Source organism: Penicillium manginii, assembly GCF_028828005.1.
Source record: "Penicillium manginii strain IBT 31320 chromosome Unknown utg000005l:1.0-5665137.0:1.0-5668048.0, whole genome shotgun sequence".
NCBI classification, from domain to species: domain Eukaryota; kingdom Fungi; phylum Ascomycota; class Eurotiomycetes; order Eurotiales; family Aspergillaceae; genus Penicillium; species Penicillium manginii.
Window position 1 is genome coordinate 186,820 of NW_026643106.1, and position 23,061 is coordinate 209,880.

General features: G+C 47.5%; 4 protein-coding genes across 4 annotated transcripts; 2 read left to right on the plus strand and 2 right to left on the minus strand.

Moving 5' to 3' along the window:
- Positions 1-6,888: 6,888 nt before the first annotated feature.
- On the plus strand, positions 6,889-8,061 carry N7533_006466 (uncharacterized protein; the record flags this gene model as incomplete). Its single annotated transcript, XM_057103116.1, has 1 exon — positions 6,889-8,061. The coding sequence occupies one exon, from the start codon at positions 6,889-6,891 to the stop codon at positions 8,059-8,061; it is 1,173 nt and encodes a 390-aa protein (XP_056958073.1).
- Positions 8,062-13,568: 5,507 nt separating this feature from the next.
- N7533_006467 (uncharacterized protein) lies at positions 13,569-14,897 on the minus strand (the record flags this gene model as incomplete). The annotated part of the gene is made up of 1 exon (XM_057103117.1): positions 13,569-14,897. The coding sequence occupies one exon, from the start codon at positions 14,895-14,897 to the stop codon at positions 13,569-13,571; it is 1,329 nt and encodes a 442-aa protein (XP_056958074.1).
- Positions 14,898-15,420: 523 nt separating this feature from the next.
- Positions 15,421-17,010, plus strand: N7533_006468 (Zn(II)2Cys6 transcription factor; the record flags this gene model as incomplete). Its single annotated transcript, XM_057103118.1, has 1 exon — positions 15,421-17,010. The coding sequence occupies one exon, from the start codon at positions 15,421-15,423 to the stop codon at positions 17,008-17,010; it is 1,590 nt and encodes a 529-aa protein (XP_056958075.1).
- A 418-nt stretch (positions 17,011-17,428) lies between these two features.
- On the minus strand, positions 17,429-18,253 carry N7533_006469 (alpha/beta fold hydrolase; the record flags this gene model as incomplete). Its single annotated transcript, XM_057103119.1, has 1 exon — positions 17,429-18,253. One exon carries the CDS (start codon positions 18,251-18,253, stop codon positions 17,429-17,431), a length of 825 nt encoding a protein of 274 aa, XP_056958076.1.
- Between the last annotated feature and the right edge of the window lie 4,808 nt (positions 18,254-23,061).

Below are 23,061 nucleotides of genomic sequence, written 5' to 3' on the forward strand. Positions count from 1 at the left end.
AGCCGTGGTACTTCTCGGTGGTCGTCGATGCTACGCTTCCCTTTGTTGTCGCCGGATGCTGCGATTACTCAGTCGGCCTAGTATGGGACTTGGCATGCCTGTCGGGATACGAAAGATTTCTAATGTAGTGACAGTTAACATTTGATCGGACAGGTTGAATCTGGAAGAGGTGATAGTAGGTTGGAACTCTACCATATGGCCAACTGGAGGGCACCGCGCCTTTATGAACTGGGCTCGCTAAACGTGCCAGGCGAAGTGGCTTCGTCAACCGCGTCTTCAGAAACAACAAAGACGCAAGCGTAGATTCGGTGGCTTGGCCAACCAGGTTGATGAAGTTGGTTTAGTTTCGAAGACGAGGGGAACATAGCTCTGTCAGGTCGAGTGTAAGATTGAAGCTCGCCCTATGACGAAAAAGAATCATCAGCGATATTTGCTGAGGGACAGAGAGCCACGAACAGATAGCAATCGTGCGGAAATTGAGATGCAGTAGCGGGCATTGGGAATGGGCAGGCCAAAGCACAAGCGTGACTTACAAGACATTGAGCGACTCGCGATGGAAAGCTTCGCCATCCTATATAGAGGATATTCAGCACCTGATATCTGCCTTGAGAATTGCTGCGGACTCTAAACTTACGTTGTCCGTTATTGCTGCCCGCTGCAGGGGACTTTATGAAGGATGGCATCTATCTATCGTAATACATCAGCAAGTAGCTTATGAAGGCAACTTGTAACTCACATTTCTCACAATTTGGACCACTCCAGATCCTGAAAGGTTCGTTCAATGGGTTCTTCGAGGAATAGCGGAGGTGGGGATGATCTCGAGCATCTTCCGAGTTAGCATGATTCTAAATGACTGGGCAGCTACACTCACTTGCTGTCTGAAGACTTCATTATCGAGAAATTTTAGGCTGTTGCGACATAAGAGGTCAGTTCATTTCATTACAGTACATGACTTGGAGGTCAATCCATACCAAATAGTAGCCGCAGAGAGGAATCACGTTCGATATTCTTTCACCTAAATTCACAAATGAATGCTTGCGAGCGACTGTTCTGCTGGAGAGGGACCAGGTATTTATAATAATTCAGCCAGGCATTCAGTCTGCGTCAATGAGATAATCATTGTGAATTGTGAGGGCTCAAGCTCAAACTACTCTTCAATGATAACAGGCTCAACATGTCATCACTGGTTCAAAGCATCTCCCAGAGACATTGATTTTTGCGCCTGGTCATCCGAAACATGAGAGACATTTTCTGGCTGTTCGCATCGTGTAACCAGTCGTGAGGATGCCACCGAAAAGAATTGATGACAGTTATCAACATTCACCACCGTCAGTCCGCCCTTTACTGCGACGGGCGAGGTGATGAGATCATGTCATTTCATTTCACTCATCAACGATGAGCCCGTTAGTCACCGCAGCAGCAAATCACCAAAGGCAGGCAGACCGCAGGGTTATTCTTTGCCTACTTCGCATATCGGAGAAAGTTCATCACACCTACACAATATCAAGTAGATACAAGCTATGGTAAGGCGCGGAACCGATTCGCACAGCCTCATCTCACAACAGACTTTCTTATACAGCGAGCCAGTCATTAGTTCGATTACATTTCTGAAGAACAAACCTCTGCGTCAGCCGCGTCTTTGTAAAGGCATTACCCTCATAGATCTCCTGGGAACGAAGCGGATGCGGGTGGGTACTACTACTCGGAATTTGAGCCAATTAGTGCCATCAGTGGCCCACATGCTCACAAGTCGACTTCATTATTGGTTAATAAGTGGCCTTGGCTCCCAGGAGGCTATGGGTCGTAGATATTGATCCGATCATTGGGTACCACTACTAGGACGGGCTAGTGATGAGCCAATAGGTGCCATGATTAATCCAAATTATCCACAAAGCCTCCGTAGACATCATTGGTTCAAATTTGGCTATGAGCTCCTGGGAGCCTGAGCCTACCATTCCGCCTACCGTAATTGGATAGCCCGTCAGCAATACCCACATCAACCTCCCGGGTCCTAAGTGGATATGTGAAACTGAATACCACTGCAAAGAGGTATAAGCCCGCCAAAGCCATGAATGCCCACAAACTCATAGGGCCTGAGTGAATTAATGGCTAATATTTGACCCTGAATTTTGGGGACCTGTGGTCGTCAATACTAATGCTATCATTGGATGCTAGGATACTAATGATATATGTCAAGAAATAATGGGCCAATCGGTGCCGGGAATGACTCGAAGGCACTAACACCTTCAGTCTGCCACTTGGAGAAGACTGCTCGGATATGAAATTTGACTCAATAGAATAGACTCCTGTTGCTTAGAGGTATGAATCGTGTTATCAGCTCTGGAGGGAAATATGGGGCGATATATACAACATGGAGCAAAGTCGATTGTAAAACAAATTGTCTGTATAGACATCTCGGAGCTAACTCCGAAAGGTGCGGCTTGCTTCCTGACCTGTACAGCCTCATCTCACAATATAGTTCCTTGTTCTCCCGCTTGATCTTCCTGTACCAATCTTCTTTTCTTACGCTTCTAGAAGATTTGTGGATTATAGATGGCTTCAGCACACGAGCTATAGAATTACTGTGTAATCATCTGAAGTTATAAACATCCCCTGTGTCAACCTAGAGACAGGCAATGCAGCTAAGCGGGCTGGGATAGTAGGATCGCAGCTCTCCACGGATTGTCTTTCACCGGGCCCCTTAATATACAATGATATACAGTATTCTTTCGTGGTGTAAATCTAGTCTACATGAAAAGCCACAACCGAGATTTACAGCCACTTCAGCCCCCTTCTCCATTTATAAACACTTTTTATTGGAGTCAATGATATGATTGATTCATCATTGGCAATTTGAATTTCCTGATATTCTGGAACGACCTAATTTGGTTCAGCCAATGTACATGTAGCCATTCATTGAACTTTACGTAATAGACTGGCTGTATATCGCCCGCATTGTACAGATTATGAGCTGGATCTAGCTTCTGTCAGCTCTCTCATAATGTAAGTTTTCATGGTGGAAAAATACCTCGAGCACAATTTCCCAATTTCTTGAAATCGCGCCAAGGATAGCAGCTCCTAGCAATATAAGACCCATGTTTGATAAATGGGTCAAAATAACATGTAGCTTCATCCGACCCTGCGTGGCACCTCTTACTAACCATAGGTACCATGCAATTTCACTGGGATGATCCAAGAAAAGTAGGAAGGGAGGGATGAAATGAATGTCATCTAGCATGAATGTCCCAATGAATGTAATTATTACCTTCAATGCCGTTGATGTCAAAGAATAGATCCTGAATAAGACACGCGTCGATCGGTTTATGAAAGAATTGTTGAGCTGCTGAAAACCGATGCGGAGAAACTTGGCCAGTATTAGCATCAGCATAGAACTGGCTTTTATCAAGCTAGAACAAGACTTTTGCATAGAAGGAATTGTTGAAAGAATTCCAGGAGAAAGGATAAGACTTATAGTGCCAAGTCCATCTTATAAAATGGCCAATTATCTTCGAACACCCACAAAGGAAGTGAGCTGGCAATCAAGGCAGATAGAAGCATTGTGATCAGCAGTGCTTGGAGGGATGGTTCGGGAACCATGACAAACGAATCGGAATAAATGTGTCCCGGTGAGAAGGGGACGTCGATGGCGACATAAAGATCATTAAACAAAGCTACGCTTCATTGAACGTCAGGAGAGCCTTAGGATAACCCAGGAGGCGAATCGTCATTCTTTGCGCGTAGAATGTCTGCCTCGCCATCAGATTTGAGCTCGCGCAAGGAAATATTCACACCAAGGTCCTGAGAATTCTGCTAAAAATGTGTCGGGGACTGGCATTCAGTATACATGACTTGTGCAGGGCACGGTCCCACATAGCTCATCTCTGCTACTCTCAACAAGAGGAAGCTAATTTTATTCTTTTTGCTCGCGCTAAGTCGTGTGTCCAAGATCAGCTTGTGGTTTCCTATTCTTGGCTGTTAGCGCTCTGAAAAAGACAATCCGCATCTACACATACGTGAGCCCTTGAGAACTAGATTCCTAGGAATACACCGCTTGCTCCTAGAATCAGTCTCTTCCGAGGACTTCAGAGGTCCATAATAGTATGCGATGAACTCTAAGTAGAGCTGAATATTCGAGTAACCCAACTACGGGAGCTCGTATATACAAATATCTGAATGCAGATCAAATATTTTCGAGATCAAAGCTGCTCGCAAGAAATTCTCGCTATAAATACTGCCCTGATGTCTTTGTGCCGGATCGATCATCGCACATTACAGTAACTAGATATCCTCTCTCAGAATCAAGATCATCGAGGTAACAGAAAAGCGAGATAATCTTATGATTATTGAAGACATGGCTTACATCACACCAGTCATTCGTGAGTCACCCCCACTTATGCAAGCATAAGGACGACTCAAGGCAGCTAAACTGTTTGATGCTTTTAGCCCTCCAAGGAGCTTCTATTCTAGCTGATCGGGTGCCAAGCGACAATTCTCTAGATGTCTTTCGTTTCAACCATTGGGCACAGACCGCCCTGTCCTTTGCTATAATGCAAGGAAAATTGTCAACCGCCCGAAAGCTACTTCGTCGACATGATATTGATGTCAATGGTCGGAGTCCGAAAGCCCAACCTCCAATCCTGATAGCTCTCGAATATCAACAATACGAGATTTTGAGGATGCTTCTTTCAGACCCGCGACTCAATATCGACATTCAAGATAGCCGAGGATACACCGCACTTCATTTAGCTGTCATATACGATGACCCGGTTGCAGTACAAATCCTCTTCGATAGCACGCGAATTGACGTCAACCATCTCGATTCCACGGGGAATAGCGCACTCCTTCTAGCTGCCACAACCTACGATGGCCTGGACCCCAAGAGAAACGAGATCATAGATCTTCTACTTTTAAATTCGAAGACTTCGGTGAATGAGCGAGATAAAAGAGGCCGTTCGGTGCTGTGGCATGGAGCAAATACTGGCAACAAAAGACTGATCCTTCAACTGGCGCAACTGCCGGATCTGGAGCTCGGGAATCCCGACGACAATGGTGTGTCTCCTCTAGGCCAAGCCAGGAAAAGAGGCAATATCGAGATAGTTGCACTTTTGCAGAACCTTGCTGCACGTGCTGGCTACCGGAGGATGTCTAGGCACGACATGGATTAGTCTGGCAATCGCAAACTTCAAATGGCATAATAAAAAGCTGGGCCGTTAAAGCCAACATTGAAAAGATTCTAGTAATGCTTCGTTTCAAGAACGTACTTTAGGAGGTTTCGCAGAGGTCTAGTATGGGCCCGATGTAGGAAGATAGCTGCACTGTTAACAATAAAGTACCGAAATTTCAAGAGGAAGCATTATATCAATTGGGTGCGAGAAATACCCCCCAGTGATCATGTAGCTTCGATAGCTGTCCCCATCATTAAAGAAAAAAAAGTAATCTTCGATATATTTGATCCATCCGCCACGGATGCGCTATGCAATACTCGCAGCTGAGCACAGACTCCGACCGTGGAGACGCATGCAGACCCTCCTCATAGCTATCGGGGAGAATCCGTCTCAGCGTAGTATTGGGCCTTATAACTATGGGTCCTACCAAGAATGCCGACTAATTAACTACCCACTTTTGATAAGGGCTTACTACGCAATTGAGAGTGGTCCAATCCAGGCTAAGAGTCTGTGGCAGCCAATGATATCGCAGATGGAGCCTTTTCAGTCCAATGGAACGATCGGAGTGGGGCTCTCGAAGGCGTTTGTTTCTGGGGATGATCGGTTTTCGAAATCCTGAGTGCTGATGATCTGTGTCTCTTCCTGCAGATGCTGGTTTCTTAACGCTGAAAAGCCCCGGAGGTCACTCCCATGATTGCGCCGAATCCTATCTGTATCGATGAAACGGGGCTTACTATAGATGGCATCCTGCAGGCGAGTCAGGAGGCGCTTAAAAGGGTCGCTATTGCGGGCCGGCGTTGGGGGCGGTGCGGCCCCAGACTGAGTGCCCAGGCAGAACACCCCACCAGCCAGAGAATCGCGCTTCTTCTGGTTGTCCAACGGCCTGTGCACGCCGATCTCTCGAGTGAGGCGCTAACACGCCGAACTACCACCCGCGTGCACGATAGCCCACAATGTTCCCGCATTAGCGGCCCATCGGTACCGTGGAATGTAGGTGCCACACAAGCGAGGTGTTCAGAGCCTCTAGGAGGGGAACGGGCTTGTAGTAGGGGTTCGGCTGGTGCCCCAGGGCTCTGAAGTCATCAGGTCGCGAACAAGGGTTCCTGGCCACCTTTTGGCTCAACGTCCGTGCAGACGATCGCGACGGGTTTGCCTCCGAGATATAGCCCAAACACTGATGCTTATCGCAGCAATCATACGCTGTGGTGGGCGATCGAGAGAAACGACACTGCGAAGTAGCCCTCACCCTCGGCCCACCACCCCCGACTTCAATAACAAATTTTCCAACCAGGAAAAATACATACTGAAGCTATGGAAATGCTGTTTGGCAAGATAGATATTGATGCAGACTCGGCGAGCGATGAAGGCAGCACTCCTTTCCCACTGGCAATGGCAATGGGCTACAAGGCAGATTGTCCATATACTCATTTGGAAATTCGACTTGCAATGTATTGAGGAGATAAAAACGTTATAGGCTTTGGGCATCTGCCACGCGGAGAGGCTACTGTGGCGCTTTTGAAACTTACCGCTCCGCACGAATCGAATCGAATCGAACTTTTGCCAGATTCGATTCGATTCGATTCGTGCGGAGCGGTAACTCCAGGTGCGACCTGCGAGCAACTTCGAAGATGCCCGCACTATCCGGGGACACTGCTATCCCACATACCAGGGGGCTGCCACTTTGCTGGGACTCTTCCAGGATGACCATGAGGCCGTGTACGCGATGAATGAAGCGATCGCAGCCTACAGCCGCCCCTCCCAACTCCGCTTTCTCTTTACCCAGCTTCTGGCTGACCTCCCGTTTCCAGCCGTGGAGCTATGGGCCCGATTCCAGAGCGACCTCTGCGCTGACTACAGACTACGCCACCCCACAGCCCACGCTACGGACCTTGCCTTGCAAGACCTAGCTCGCTATCTGGCAGCACAGGGATCCTCCTTAACACAGTGTGGCCTACCAGAACCCGCTCGACATTGCGCGGAGGTGGATTTGGAACTTAGCTTCTTCGCGAACCAACTATCATCCATCCGCATGACAAGTGACGAGGCGTACTGTAGGATGAACTCGGGTCAGAAAGGCATCTTCGATCATCTCCTGGGCCAGTTGGACGTTAGGGGCTGCTACTTCGTCGACGGCCGTGCGGGTCGCGGGAAGACATTTTTGATAAGTGCCATGTGTGATCGCATCAGGGCAGACGAGCGCATCGTCTGCGTGACTGGAACGACTGCCCTCAGCGTCATCCATTACGAGCGCGGTCGCACGGCCCACTCTGCCTTTGGTATTCCCGTTCAAGAATCCGACGCGGGCTTGGTATCAAAGATCAGCACTCACTCAGGTCGCGCGGAGCTCCTACACCAGGCCTCACTCCTGATCTGGGAGGAGCTTCCTATGGTGAAGAAGGCGGTCGTGGAGTGTGCAGACCACCTCCTTCAAGATATTATGAGCAATGACCTTCCATTCGGAGGAAAACTCCTCATTGGGCTAGGGGACTTTCGCCAGGTGGCACCGGTCGTCCGCGGCAGTTCTGGGCCTATAGCAACCCTCAACAGCTCTATTCGCACCTCCACGCTCTGGAACCACTTCAAGGTCCTGCGGCTGACCAGTCCAGTCCGACAGGCCGGGGATCCGGTATACGCAAGATGGGTAGATCAGGTAGGAGATGGTTTACATCCCTTTGAAACAAGTGTGCCACTCCGTCACTTGCAGCATCTTGACGACCTTAACGCTGCGGCAGACTTCCTCTTCCCACAAGATTCCGTCTCCACCTCCGCTGCTGCCGTCCAACGCGCTTTCCTTAGCCCGTTCAATGCCCGCGTTGATCTGTTTAATAGGCTTATCTTGGAACGGTTACCGGGGCGTGCAGGTATTCCCATTTTTGCTAGTGACATTTCCGTGTAATCTGATGCCATTCGCTTGGTGGCAAGACTCACCTTTCGCGCTCTCCTGGCTAACCCTACGCTGCGCCAGAAACCTATTACAGTCATGATACGATTAAAGAACTAGACGATTACGCCTTCAATCTTCCCACAGGGGCAGAGGCGGATCTTCTCTCGGTATTGAACGAGCCCGGAGTACCTTCGTATGAGCTCTCGCTCAAGATTGGCGCCATCGCTAGCGTGATGCGGAATCTCTCCCTTGAGAAGAATTTAGTCAAAAACGTGAGGGTCCAGGTAATTAACTTGCTACCAAATGTGGTACAGGTGCGGTTACTGCAACGGGCATGCACGCCAGATACCCAGTCGCCGACGTTCTACCTCCCACGGATCACATTTGAGTTCCGGCCTCACCGTGCAAATTGGACGGTGCAACGGCGACAATTTCCCCTGCGTCTAGCTTATGCCACCACCTTCAATAGCTGTCAGGGACTCACCTTGGAACGCGTTGTTTTAGATCTCACACTGCCAGTGTTCGCCCATGGGCAACTTTACACTAGCTTATCCCGCGTCCGCTCTGCTGTTGACATGCGTATTCTCCGAGACCCCAATGAGATAGATCAAGACACTCCTAACGTCGTTTATCACGAATTGTTACTGCCTCTCTAAGTGCGAATTGTTGTGATATGAGGTTGGTGCAGATCAGGAACCAAGCCGAACCATCGGAATTAATCCCGAAGTATGTATACGAAGAACCAAGTTGATTGGAAATCAACTTGATCTTCTCGCTGTATATATAGCCTCATGTTTCCCACTAGAATGATAAGACAATTCATACCTCTGAACTACAACACGAATAATGGAGGGAGAGTCGACTCTGGTGCAGCCGCCATGCAACGTTGGAGAATCACGTATGTAGAGCCTAATAGAGGGAACCTTTTGTGGCACAGCATCCGTACTATCTTACTTACCGAGCCCCGTGGCAGCGGCCGAAGGCCGCTGCCAACGCGACTCGTAGAGGAGTAATTTTATTGGGGTTGCCTCACGTGATATCTACACCGACACTACTGAAGGTTTCTTCCTCTCGTAAAACTTCCTTGCAAGAGTTGGTTGCTTGTCTCTGTAGCTATCCCGAAACCGCTCACGCAGTCAGGACTCGATTTTTCCCTGCCTTCCCTCTGTACATAGAATCCACTACGATACATACACATTGCCTCCCTACTGTTGTAGTTCAGAGGTATGAATTGTGTGGTTATTCGGAGGGAAACATTAGGCTATATATATACAACGTGAAGAACATCAATTTGGTTCTTCGTATAGATATCTCGGGATTAATTCCGATGGTTCGGCTTGGTTCCTGATCTGCTGCAGCCTTATATCACAACACACTGCGTCGATGGCTATGTCCGAATCAGCAAATTCCTACTCCCATTCCAGAAAAACTACTCCCTTGACATCTTCATTTGACAACACTGCACATATGCACCATATTAATACAGGAGAATATTTACACGAAAACAGGAGAAGCGGCTAGCCATGCTCGCTGAACTTGACAGCGCGCATCTCGTTTTCTAAAGCGGTATAACGATTTAGGTTGATTGCATCATATTTAGCGCCGAGGGGGAACCAAAAATTCAGTTGAATTGCAATGGGATACTAATAGGTATTGTACTGTATTCCATCCCTTCACTCAAAACGACAGTGGCCGAGAACAAGATCGATCTTGGCCGTGACATGAGTCTCGGCATCCCAACCCCAAATGGGACGGGGTTTGGGGTATGACTCTTGGACCCTAGATGGAATCTTGCTGAAGATTACATCACATATCTACGCAAATACTACCTGGATACTTCATTGACATTTTGAAATAGTCAAAGTTTGTATACTGGGGTCGATAAGGTAGGCTACCGTTTGCTGATGTCCTACCTTTATACGGAAAAAACGGTTGTGTTCACAAGAAGCCGCCATCATAGCGCCTGATCATAATCTCGAGGTTATAGAATTGCAACAGGTGCAGGTGGGACCGATGGACCGATATTCAATGTATGTCACAGACTCAGGGGGGTTGATAGCATTTATCAAGCTATTAGCTCGGATTCAAGGTCATCTATAACGGCCCAAAAACAGCGATGGAACAACGACAGCGACAAACCTCTATGATGTCAAATTTGGTGTTCGCCTGCATGCTTTTTCTGCGGGCCACGGGGGGGTAATAAAATCATTCGTCTATCCATATTCTGTACACCTACATGGATATCCTGTGCTCTAACATTATTACCGAGTATTATATCTGACGAACCCCACATGGAACTCCACTGAGTTTCAAAGTGCCTGTGGTTTGCCACCCGTCAGTCTGGGTGAAAGTTGGTTCTTCTCTTTGAGGTCCGGCGGTCCATTGATCGGTCTGGAACCGCGTCGTTCATGCGACCAGTTGTTTCCATCGATCTGGAACCGCGTCATTCGTCCGACCAGTCCTTGCCATCGCAAGATATAATTTGTGGTCTGGTAAATCGTTCGTGCTGGTTTCGGACAGCTCTGCGTCAGCCGACCTATTAGAGCAGTTGTGACTGTGGTGCCCGGGAGCCCCCGGGAGGCCCTCCCCATGGTGACATCAATAAACCCCGAGACTAATATAAGGCAATGGAATGTGGACGACTTTGTGCGGAACGTAAATTATTCTACATTTCTCAAGTCCTTCGTCTACTATCTACGATAATATCATTAACTGCACAGACCCCTGTAAGCCATCTCTACCGTTTATGGATCTTGGTTCTCATACGAAAACTTTCACTTCTAGTACCTACCGTGATTATGAAATTGTCGACCTAGGCCCTCTATTTCACAACTCTAGGTCCCGCTACCGCCTGGCAGCTTAAGGCCGGATCTTAAACGTGGACCGGCTCCACCGCATAGGGCTGTCGAACCGTGTTCATCCCAAGAGGTGCGCAGATAAGCTGGCGCGGATCCCGTGGAGCCAACACCGTCCAGTTCTTTAATGTCCAGGGCAGCTGCAGCAGAGTGTATCGGATAGTGATGGGCGTGGGGGATATCAATGTGTCGAACAATATTTATGGCTTTGTAGTGAAAGCATGATCAGCATCGGGACTATCATGAGATGAACCGTTAATTGTGTAATAGTTGTTATCACATTTCCCGCGTGCTTAAACTGTGCCTGGCTCTATTCGCTCTAACGACTTCTATTTGCTGTTGACATTAGTTACAGCTTGCTAATTCATCTATTTTCTTGCCCTCTCGTTTCCGTGGTCCTCCCCTATTCATCATTTCAGGGCCGCTGCGCGTGACAACGACAACACGCTGGACTCTGCCTAGATTTCACCTAACTCACTCACTATTGAAGGAAATCTTTGGTGAGATGTGGGCTGTGTGGATCAATCCCAAGCTGCACCATAGCTTGTATCTGCTTGAACAGAGCATTATGCGTTTGGGCTAGTAGGTAGCCAGGATTGAATCATCGCTTGATAGTTATTCATTATTGATGGGGCAATCTTGGAGTAAATAATGCGCTCATTATCGGTTAGTGAAGGTTGCCTCCCCGCCCATCGCAATAACGTACAGACACAAGGTGGTGAATGTTGATACGCATCATCGGTGCTTCTCTGCGGCATTTTCGCGACCGTTTCAACGATACCAACAGTGAGAAAAACAATTCATATGCTGGTCATCAGGAAAAATTCAATGCCTTCGAGTGCTGCATTGAATCAATGATGAAATGTTGAACCAGCTGCAATTGGAGAGTCATCTGTGTTTGTGCCCTCACAATTCACAATGATCATCGCATCGACAAAAGCAGAATGCCCGGCTGGAATGCTATAAATACACTAGCTTTCCCCAACAGAACATTCGGTCTCAAACATCCGTTTGTCACTCTGGGGCAAAGAATATCGACCGCTTTTTGTCTTCGCCAGCAACACTTCTGTATGGACTGGCCTCGAAGCCATGCACTTATAATTAAAATAACCTTTTACATGACACTCGACTGTCATTTTTCGATGCTGATGTCTTCAAACAGCAAGGGAGTGTAGCTGCCCCGTCATTTGAAATCATGCTGACATGGAATATGCTCAAGATCAGTCCTCCTCTACTATCCTTCTAGGAAACCATTTGACGGACCTTGGATGACCTCAAAAATGATCGAAGCTGCGAGCACGGTGAGTTATTAAGTACCTTCGTAAGCTGCCTACTGATGATTAATGATAGATCGAATTCATCCTTACGCAGCCGCTTCGACCTTGCCAGAATGCAGCGAACAGCAATAGCTAACAACGTAAGTTTTTATCAGCGGCAATTTGGAGAGTATTGATCCTGTGCTGACGACTTCCTGCATAATAAGGCAAACTTTCGATCACGAGCCGCTCGATATCCTCCAAGTCAACCTGGTGCGTTGCCTCTGTCTATTCCCATGACCGGTGCATTTTGGATCTCAGTGCAGATTTTATTTACTTGGGGTTTTATCTTGTCGTTCTCTCTGTCCATCGGAAAAGATTGCTGGTGATTCTTTCTAATCATAGGACAAATTTCAAGACGGCACTCGCCACAGCCGAGCCATACTTCCCCATTGTCCTCAAAACTAAGGATGCAGTGAACGTCGGGCCGGGCCAATGAATCCTAGTGCGTTTCTATATCGCTGTTCCAGGACACCTGCTTGAAACGTCCATTTCGCTCACGTTGGCGGAACAAATCTAGGAAGGCTCAGTGGCCTTTGATTAGCATATGGTAGAGTTTCGGCATGTTTCATCTCTCCCAGATTATCCTATTTGACCAAAGGTTAACTGTTACTATATTAGCTTCCGTATCCCGACAGCCCAGCATCTCTTGTCCCCTATCCGATTCGAAGCCTTGACGATGGCATCATCCGGTCCCATGCTAGATCGAGTGAGCTATCGCAGCATCCAGTGACGAAGAAAAGCCGAGCATCGACGGCCACCGAGTAAGACAATGGTCAATCCGAGGATAGTATCAACCAGTAAGGAATTGAGCTACTGGCCACGGTCTGAGGGATAGCTCTGTCAGACCCGGTTGCAGCTGATCAAGTGACGAGGCGGGCCGCAGTACTGGATCTACCAGGTCTTTTGCCGCGAGAGCAGTCGCTTTTAGGTCAGTTCCTAGTGAAACTTAGACCAAATTCCATGAATCTCTCCTTTAGTGGTACTTGTCCTAACACAGTTGAAGATTTACCTGTCATACGAATAGCAAAGACGCAACGGCTATGCATTGGAAGATATGGCCTATATCCATTCCCTGCGGTACGGACTGATCCCGGGCCCTCGTGTACTTGTGATCGAGCTGACGTCTGCTACCTCGTCTCTAGTTTGCCTATGCTGATGCCATGCCACATTGACGACAAGTCTGTACCACTCTCAGTCACCAGACTCGAAGTCTGCCTGAACGCAGATCCAAAAATTTACTAGATAATTAGTTTTGTGGTGGTTATAGGGAAAGAATTGAAAATCTATAAGCTATCGTTATTATACTCGTCATACAATGGTTTGTCTATCTTACTAAGGGCAATCCTTACGCTGGGCATTCTAAAGCCGCCGTCTTTCTTTCAATTCCTTCCTTGCGGATGACAATCACAATGCAAGAGACAGACAAGGAGCACAAGAATGCCAAAATTGTCATCCACCATCCAAACCCAATACTTGAAACCGCAATCGGCGACAGAACAGTGCTAATAGCGGCCAGAATGTTCCGAACCAAGTTCAAATCAGCCACAACCGAAGCACCCACTCCTGGTTTGATGTCCACGAGGAATGGCATAATAGTTGAGGTGACAAGCATGAGGCCAAGTCCAAACAAGAAAGCGCCAACCAGAGGGGCGACCCAGAAGACTTGTTTCTCGACCAACCAGCCGTAGATGATCAGCCCAGCTGGGACGAAACCAACGCCGTACCAGACGGTCTTGATTCTTTCGACAGGGCGAATCTCTCCACCATGCGCAAGCTGGAACTGGCGCAGCTTGGCGTCGCTCAATTTACCACCGACAATGCTTCCAATCGCGTACCCAAGACAGTTGCTGATATAGCAGAGTCCGATTTCGATAGCAGAAAAATTGTAGGGCGGCGCCGCGTATGCATAAGGCAGAGTCGTATTGAAACAGTAGAGACTGGCAAAGCAGATGCTCACGTAGGCAATTGTCAAGGCGATTGATGGTACCAAGAGGAATTTCAACTTCGGTAAAGGGGCCAGAATGTCGCGCTTTGCTATTTGATGCCACCGCAGCTTTCCCTCCTGATCCCCAGCGGAAGCCTTGAACAATGTCTCAGGAAGGTATATCATGGTGAAAATTGCAGTGCTGAAGGTGAAGATGGCCATGAAGTATAGCGGTGCTCGCCAGCCAAGCCAAACTTGAAGGGCACCTCCAATGATGGGCGCAATCAAAGGTCCGATCAACGTGCCAAGGTAGAACCATCCTAGTGCCGAGCCCCTCTCAGTGGAAATGTAGATATCGCTAATGACACCCGCCCCCACACTCTGTGCAGAGGAACAGCCGAGTGCCTCGACGAGACGAAAAGTGATGATCATGTGGAGTGAATTTGAAACGGCGCAGACGATTACAGCTACCGTTGAGAGCAGAAAGCTGAATACTAGCACAGGTCTGCGGCCGTACTCCTGGCTCAGGGTACTCCACCACAGCGGCGCGATTGCTAAGCCCAGAAGGAAGACAGTCGTTGTTAAGGCGACTTTGGTCTCGGTAGTATGAAAATGATCGACGAGAATGGTGAAGGACGGGAAGAGGATGCAGGAGGCAAAGGGCGCGGTGAAGGCAGATAGAGTGACGATCGAGACAATGACAAGTTTCTGCCACGAGGAATGAGTCTTTGGATCTTGAAGTTTCTGCATAAGACAGAATCGATCGAACTATGTTTGAGTTGGCGAAGTACACATTTCCCTTGTCTCGGTGGATTTGGTTTCCGACATTCTGATCCGACTTGTTGTTCTCCTAATTCCGGAATCGAAAGATTGAGATATTAATATTCAACCAAGCTGACTTCGATGGGAAAGATAGAGTCATATTTGTGGTAAAATAGTGAACATAATATAGCAGTCAGCATCTGCTTCGAAATCCTACGGACCTTTGCCTTCGGGATTTCGGGATTTCGGGTCATTCTAGACTATGCAGCACGATAAGAATCTGTTCAACCCATGTTGTCTACAGTAAGCACTAACACAGCCTAAACGGCCATGGTATTCTTTGTTACGGTATTTATACGGATCAATCAGCGGGTCGTACTAAATGAACGCCCCGTCGGGCTGAGTGTGGAGCTTCGCATCGGAAGGTTGCGCCTCTACGGTATTTTTTTTGTCTTCTCTTCCACAATCCCCGATGTCGCTATTACCGACCGCCTATGCTCAAAGATAGAAAATGAACAAGAGCTGTGTCGCTTGCGCCGCTTCTAAGGTTCGATGTGATCTTGACCGAAAGGGATCTTCCTGTTTGCGATGTCTGCAAAAAGGTTGCCCATGTGTAAGAGCCGGACGGAAGAAGCGGACTGGAACATCCACGAAAGGCACCTCAAGGCAATCGTCAGATACGCCACAAACAGCCTGTGAAGATCAGAGTCCCGACTGGGCGCCATTGAATGAGCAGCCCGTCAACCCCTTGTTCCTGGACACACCATCGGTCGATCAACCCGACATTCTAACTCAGCTAGCTGATATCGAAAACTTCGTTGACGTGGGCTCCTGGGCATGGAGCCCAGAGGATCTGAAATCAATACTCGGTCATCCTATCCTGGCCCAAGAGGATATTACCACGCTGCCAGACTCATCGGTGTCTTCGGAAAACACAACTTGTGAAGGAATTCTTTGCCCTGACAACTTCCGGCTTCCGGCCGACTATTGTCTGGAACTAGAACGCCCAGAAATTATTCAAGTGCTCCGATTGGAGACGTATGCAAGGCTTTTCTTTTCTCACTTTCACCAGTTTCTACCTCTATTGCATATCCCAACATTCTGCCTCGCCTCGTCACCGTCGGTGCTTGTTCGAACGATATGTTTCATCGGTGCCAGCTTTGGCAGTCACCCATCAGCCACCTTGGACGCAAGGCTTATCTATGGATCCCTCCCATCGGTATTTGCTAAATGTTGCCTCCGGTCCGATGACCAGTCCCTAGATTTTGAAGAAATACAAGCGTTGGTCTTTTTGCAATTTGCTACCATGGCGAATGGGGGAGTCGCTGAGCGGGTTGCCTCTCGACTATTGCATCCACTCCTTGTCACAAATATACGGCATACAGGGTTCCTCAAAATTCACGGGGAGTGCTCCAAAGCGGCACGAAATGCCCAATCATGGACAGCGTGGATTCGAAAGGAATCAGAGAAGAGAGTTCTCTGGGGTGTTTACACAGTAGACTGCTACCAATCAATACTCTGTGGTAGCAAGCCTCTTCTCTCGCCAACAGATACAAGAGCATCTTTTCCTTGTGATAATTCGAGTTGGAATGCTTACTCTGCATCTTTGTGGGCCGAGCTCCCGGCTCAGGATTCGTCGAGCTGTTTCCTATCCTCTGTGAGGGGCTTGATAGTCGGTCAGGTCACCGCAGAATCAAACATAAACATTTTTAGCTTGAACCTACTGGTCTTGGCAATGCATACACTACTGTTAGAAGCCCAGACGTCCTTATTGCCAGTGGATCTGTCTGCGCTAGAACGAGGGCTACAAACATGGTATGTCATGTGGAAGCAGTTCAGAAGAGAATCCCACAATCTTCACGAAGAAAAGCCAGGGAGCATCCTTATATCAAACAGTCTATCTCTTTATCGCCTGGCGGTCCACTTTTTAAGAAATGGACGCCCGGTACTTGACGAGATGGCCTACATGGAAAAGTCTACGAATGCTGGAAATCCTCTTGTCATCAAGGAGCAGACCTATCAGTATGAGATGATGCAATGTGTGCAGCGAATGTTGGGCGAGTCGCAAGAGGGGGAATATTTATCAACAATGATGTCCTAAAAAAGCTTCAAGAATTTGGATTCTCTTTTGGGTCATGTCTCCCAGAATCCGCCATTCCTAGCTCCATAGTCGAACTATTCATATCGGGAATCAGTATTTTCATATCGAACAGGGACTATGCCTTAAATTCTTACAGGCTAATGAGCATCTGCGAATTTGTGGGGTCTTAGGAGAATACCAAGAAAAAAATTCTCTATTTAATGTATCACTGCCTATCTGATTCTATTCAAGTTCCGCCGTTGTATTCAGGCTCGAACCGCTCTTTCTAACCTTTCAACTCTGTATATCCAATGAAGGTTTCACTCTCTACAACTCGTTTCTCGTCTCCCGTACTCATCTCCTTCACAGATACCTTTTTTCAAATCTTAGAGCTCTGAAGATTTAACCAAGGCAGAATTGCCTCCACAACAGCCTTCCCCTACTCAGGGAACAGGGCATGAGAGGCATCGGCGATGACTTTTAAGGTAGCTCGGTTCGGATATAGGTTTGTAGTGACATTCCATTGGGACTTCGGCTGGAACGGGTCATCCGCCGGAATCACCTCCAGAACCTGTGCGGTATCGGCACCACCCCAGTGTGAACTCAACCTTCCGTAGGCTTCCACAGCCGCGTGCTCCGTAGCAAGCACGTCAGGATACCAACCGTCCAACCAAATATGCGCGTCGTGATCAGGCGCAAAGAAAGCCGTTTGAAGAGCAACAAGGCGGTCGGAAATAGGCAAAGAGGTGTTTCCAGTGATAAAAGGTATTCCGGCGATATTGGTCGGCAGTTCGATGCCACCTGGAGCTGCCACAACGATTGCAGGGATCTTCTCCGGATACAGGACAGAGCTGACCTTGGCGAGGAAGGTGCCGAAAGCGTGGCCGATCACGATGGCTTGGGCCCCACCCAGTGTATCAATTACAGCTGCAACGTCTGCCGCAAGTTCTTCCAGAGTCACGTTGGTCATTGGTCCTGTAGACTCGAAGGTACCGCGTGGCTGAGGACGCAGCACGAGGTACCCTGCATCGACTAGGGAATCAGTGAAGTAATTGTAATCATCACCACCATCTCGCCCGTAGGAAGGTAGAATTACAACAGTCGGTCCTGCGCCCTGGACGAGGACTTGAATGTTTGCCTCGCCGCTTCGAACAAACTGAGTTGGCCATTTGTAGTTCGCGAGTGGCTGGGTGATTGTAGAAAGTGCGTTCACGCTTGTGCCCAATGCGACTAATGGGAGAAGAAACAGCGAGGAGAATAGCATTGTGAAGATACAAGCAAGAAGTAAAGATTTTATAAAGACCCTCAATGTAGCATATTCTGGCTTGTATGTAGCGTTGACAATACCTAGAACGATGGACAATTCTCTTGTGTGCCTTTTATACTATACTTTTCTTCTCGCAAATATGACACCAAGCCCAGAGCTCTGGCAAAATTGGGACTTATCAGGGCTGGATCATTGATCACCGTGAGATAACGGCAGTGTGAGTCGGTGTGCCAGTATCTCGGAATATTGATATCGTTCTCTGTGCAGCGGACGTTCACCGAGTCACCGGAAAACGGCATATCAGACACCCCCAACCCAATGATGTTAAAGAGTCTCTTGGGAAACATTCATGTCTTACATGAGGTATTTTATTGTTCTTGGCCGCGTCTCTATTTTTAGACTACTTGCGCTCGGTTGAGAGAAGGAATTCGGGGTTTCTCATGATTTGGGATTTCGGGATTTCGGGTAAATGGAAGTATTCCATCGTTCTGCCTGTCTGAATCAGGATAGCCGTGCTGCGAGAATTTTCTTATGTGCTCAATAGCTTCGCGTAGATTTATTGCTCCAAGGCTTTCTTAGCTCGTGAAATGTCCTTGCCTAGAAATGTATGACGGTCGTGCTCCTTACCCAGGATGGCCCCATTTTCCCTCACTACAACCTCAAAGAGGAGATTTCCGCGATCTATGGACTGCCGAATTGCCGCTCTGAAACCAAGGCTCTGTAAGGCTTTGAAAAGTCTGCCTTAAGTACTTGGCGACATCTGACCTGAAAACATGACATTCATCTCCAAATTGTGATAATGCATGTGTAATTGCTGGCGTGACCTAAGGCTTACTGCCTCGCTAACCGCTAATATGCATAGACACTAACTACATCTTGATCCCTCGTTGTTCCTCTACCGAGTGGGGCATTCAATTCAGAGGCTATTGCGGCTTCTATGAGACCACGCGAAGAATCATACTGCTGTAGGTCGTGGTTTTTGGGGCCACTCAGTTCTTCAAGGTCCGTAGCTCATAATTTAATCTTGACATTTCAATATACTGCCCTGAGTTTTGTGAATTGGGTAGATGAAAATAATTCAAAATTCATTCCATACTCATATTCTACCGCTTAGCATATTAGCCGTTGAAAACACCGTACTGGTAAATATATATTCGGTAAGTCGGTTTGTTCTAGGCAAAACACGCAAAAAATCCAGAAGAGTTCTGAACGGTTGAATAGAAGCAGTCAACACCTTGTCAAGGAAGGGAGTAATCCAGCCATGTGCCTAGCTGAGAAAGATACTTTCAATATTTGAGCGTAGCAAAGTCAAGTCCAGGTATCAAATGGACCTTATCCTGCTGCTGGAATTAAGCAGTGGGTATCGAAGGGAAAAGGCTGCTCAGATTTTAAAAATCAGTAGGAAAGCAGACCATTGATCAAATGGATTCCTATTTCAAATGAAAATGAAATTAGACCAACCCGATCGCAATTTAAATGATAAAATCTTACAGAAACGGAATTAGTTCACCATTAATTTGGAGGTTCAACGTGATGGTCACATGAGGAAAACATTCGTGGGCACTGGGCGGTGAATCGTGACCAAACCCTTCAATTCACCACAGCGTTTCTTTGAAGGCTGGTACCACAAAAGTGGTAAGTTACACACCTTGGCTGAAGCACAAAGGGACTAAAATCATTTGCTAACCGACAAGCGCTTCTCCATCCGAAGCCTAGGTCCGTGCATTTCCTTATAGTTTGACACCACCCAGGTCTTTTACGAGAGATTTATTTCAGCCTCTGTGGAAGAGCCAAGTCCGACCTATTCCGAACCCTCGGGCTATACGGGAGAACCTCGAGATTTCTGTGCTCTAGGTCTTTTGTGTCTTGCTTACAGAAACCACCAATAAATAAATACAAAAATTCGTCTTGCAGGGAACTACCCAGTTCTTTCTTCCCTTTAGATAGCCATTTAAACGCTGAAGCGATTAGTGTCTCTCTTGTCAGTATCGGTGGAGAATTGGTATTGTAAGGCATGGTCATTGTAATTTAGCCAAGAGCCTTAGTCATAGTCGGACGCATACAAATTGGTGTGTGCGTACGAGGATAACAATTTAGACAACTATCCATGGACATGATTGGGCGTACCATTTGAGTATCAACATCTCCTGATGTCGCTTACATGTCCACTATGCCGAATTAGGTATATTTGCTCCAACACTAGCTATATCCTCGATCCTCAAACCGAAACCAGTTTAGCAAGTCCAATCGAGACAAGTCGATTATTTAATGCGCTTCTAGTCTGGGTTTAGTGCCACTCTAGACACACGTTTTCTTTCCCAGCAACCCACTCTAGAGCCAACTCCGGATCGGCCAGTTTCAGGTCGCTCGTACAGCCAATCAAAATGCCGAAAGTCCCCAACAAGGGTGCACCCTCTTTCCTCATTAAGCTTAGCCTGTTGAGAGTCGGGCACTGAGAAAGAAACCGACTGTGTCGAGGAGTGTATATATCTGTTCTCGACTTCTACTGCTTGCCAGAGAATGTAGGGAAACAATCCAAACGAGTGGATGCAGCACTCCCAGGAAAACATACCCGGAAGCTGTACGATCGATTATCGTGGAAGGAAGCGAGTGTGCTAGCCCAGCTCCGGACTGGCATGGCAAGACTCAAATGATATCTCTGCCGAATCAACGTCGCAGAGACAGATCAATGTGCATGTGGGCAAGCAAAAGAGACCGTGGAGCACTTCCTCTTTCGATGTCAACGGTGGACCACACACCGGACGGAAATGCTGCAATGTACCCACACTCACCGAGGCAGCATATCATTTTTCCTGGGCGTAAAATCGCCTTTGGATGACCAGAACTGGAAGCCGAAGTTGGAAGCAGTGTGAGCCTCAATACGGTTTGCAATCGCCACGGGCCGACTCGACGCCGCTTAACCATATCGACGAACACAAATTAACCCTACCCCACCCCATCCCCAATCTAAACCCTACCAACTAACTACCTTGTGCCAGAGACTGTAGACGCGCTTCAACTGCCGAGGATAGGATGTTGAACACTTGGAGAAGCGCCTTCAAGCAAGTCTGCTGGTTAAACACTAACCCACAAGGACCCGCTAAGATATTGACATCCGAGATGACATAAACTGAAAGAAATCTTGTATGGGCTCCAAGGAGGCACAGCATTAGCTAAAAAGCATGTATATTTAGATCAGTGATAGTTGCACGTTCGGTTCAGCCGCCGGGCGTTAGTGAATTTGTGTGTGTGTGTGTGTGTGTGTGTGTGTGTGTGTGTATCCAAACTTCATCGGGGCCAACGTTATCAGATACTGCCAGCCTATGCACAAGATGGCGTCATCTTGTCTCGTATTTTTCAAGGTTCTACTGATGCTTCATTCTTTGAATCTTTTATTGAACAGCTTCTCCAGCCCTGTGGCATGTGGCCAGAGCCCAAATCCGTACTTGTGATGGACAACGCATCATTCCATCGTTCGGACCAAATCAAGCAACTGTGTTATGATGCAGGCGTTAAATTAATATATTTACCGCCTTATTCTCCGGATTTTAACCCTATCGAGGAATTCTTTGCCGAACTTAAGGCGCTTATCAAGAATTATTGGTCGATGTTGTAGTTCAGAGGTATTAATTATCTTGTTGTTCAAAGGGAAACATTAGGCTATATATACAACGAGAAGAGCAAGTTGATTAGAAATCAACTTGATTCTTCGTATAGATACATCGGGATTAATTCCGATGGTTCGGCTTGGTTCCTGATCTGCACCAGCCACATATCACAACAATCTTGAAACCTCCGCAACATGACCGCACTCAACACACGGGGCTAGAGACCACCGGAACTAGGCCTATTTAGGAAATAGAGGCTACTCTATCGTACCGTGTGCATGTATATGTAGTCATAGCCGTAATAACCCGTTCCACTCGTTCCTCGTTTCAGGTCTTAAAGTTTGTGAACAGGGGTTTCCCAAGGGCGGAGTGGCAGACCAGTTAGAAGAAGACTATCATAGAGTAGCTTGCCTAAGGCACAGATATGACCTGTGACTGCTTATACTTCGTATTTGACGGCTGGCAGCAGTATATGTGAGATTATCATTGTAGAAGCGTGCTTTAAGCTATATGGAGCTGGCTGGCTATCGCATTTTGTGTGTGGTCTGGATGTGGGTCGGATCGATCCGTTCCTAGGAGCTGATCTGACCCCTACAGGACTAGACCTGTACATGGCCCATGGGCCGGCCCAAAACGGCCCAATGGCCCAAAGATAGGGCTTTTTCTAGGGCTAACATGCGTTGCATAAAATATGAAGATTAAGCGAGATCTTGGCTGTAATGCTGTGGTTTCGATAATAAAGTGATTCTGTGATACAGTAGTGATTTTTATATTGAATCAGATACAGTGAGAGCAGAGATGTGAATGAAATTATAGATTATATTAAGTAGTATATCCCTGTAGCCGTATCGAAGGTATCCGGGCCCTCCCTGAAGCGCGCTGAGTATTAGATTGCTTAGGTAGTAGAGGCTCTTCTTCCGCAGAGCCTCCTGCGTCATCTGATATCTCCTCTTCAGCCTCATAATCATCTCTTTTTCGCTTTGTATGATGCTGTAGAGGAGTCTTCTCCTCCTCCTCCTCCTCCTCCTCCTCCTCCTCCTCCTCCTCCCCCCCTCACTAATCTCTATAATCTCCTGTAGCATATGCTTTGTGGTATCCTCCTGTTGAATATCTATCTCGTACTCTGTTTTATATTCTCGTATAAAAGCAAGTTGCTCCTCAATATCAAATCGATTAGCACACATTAGCAGCATGAGA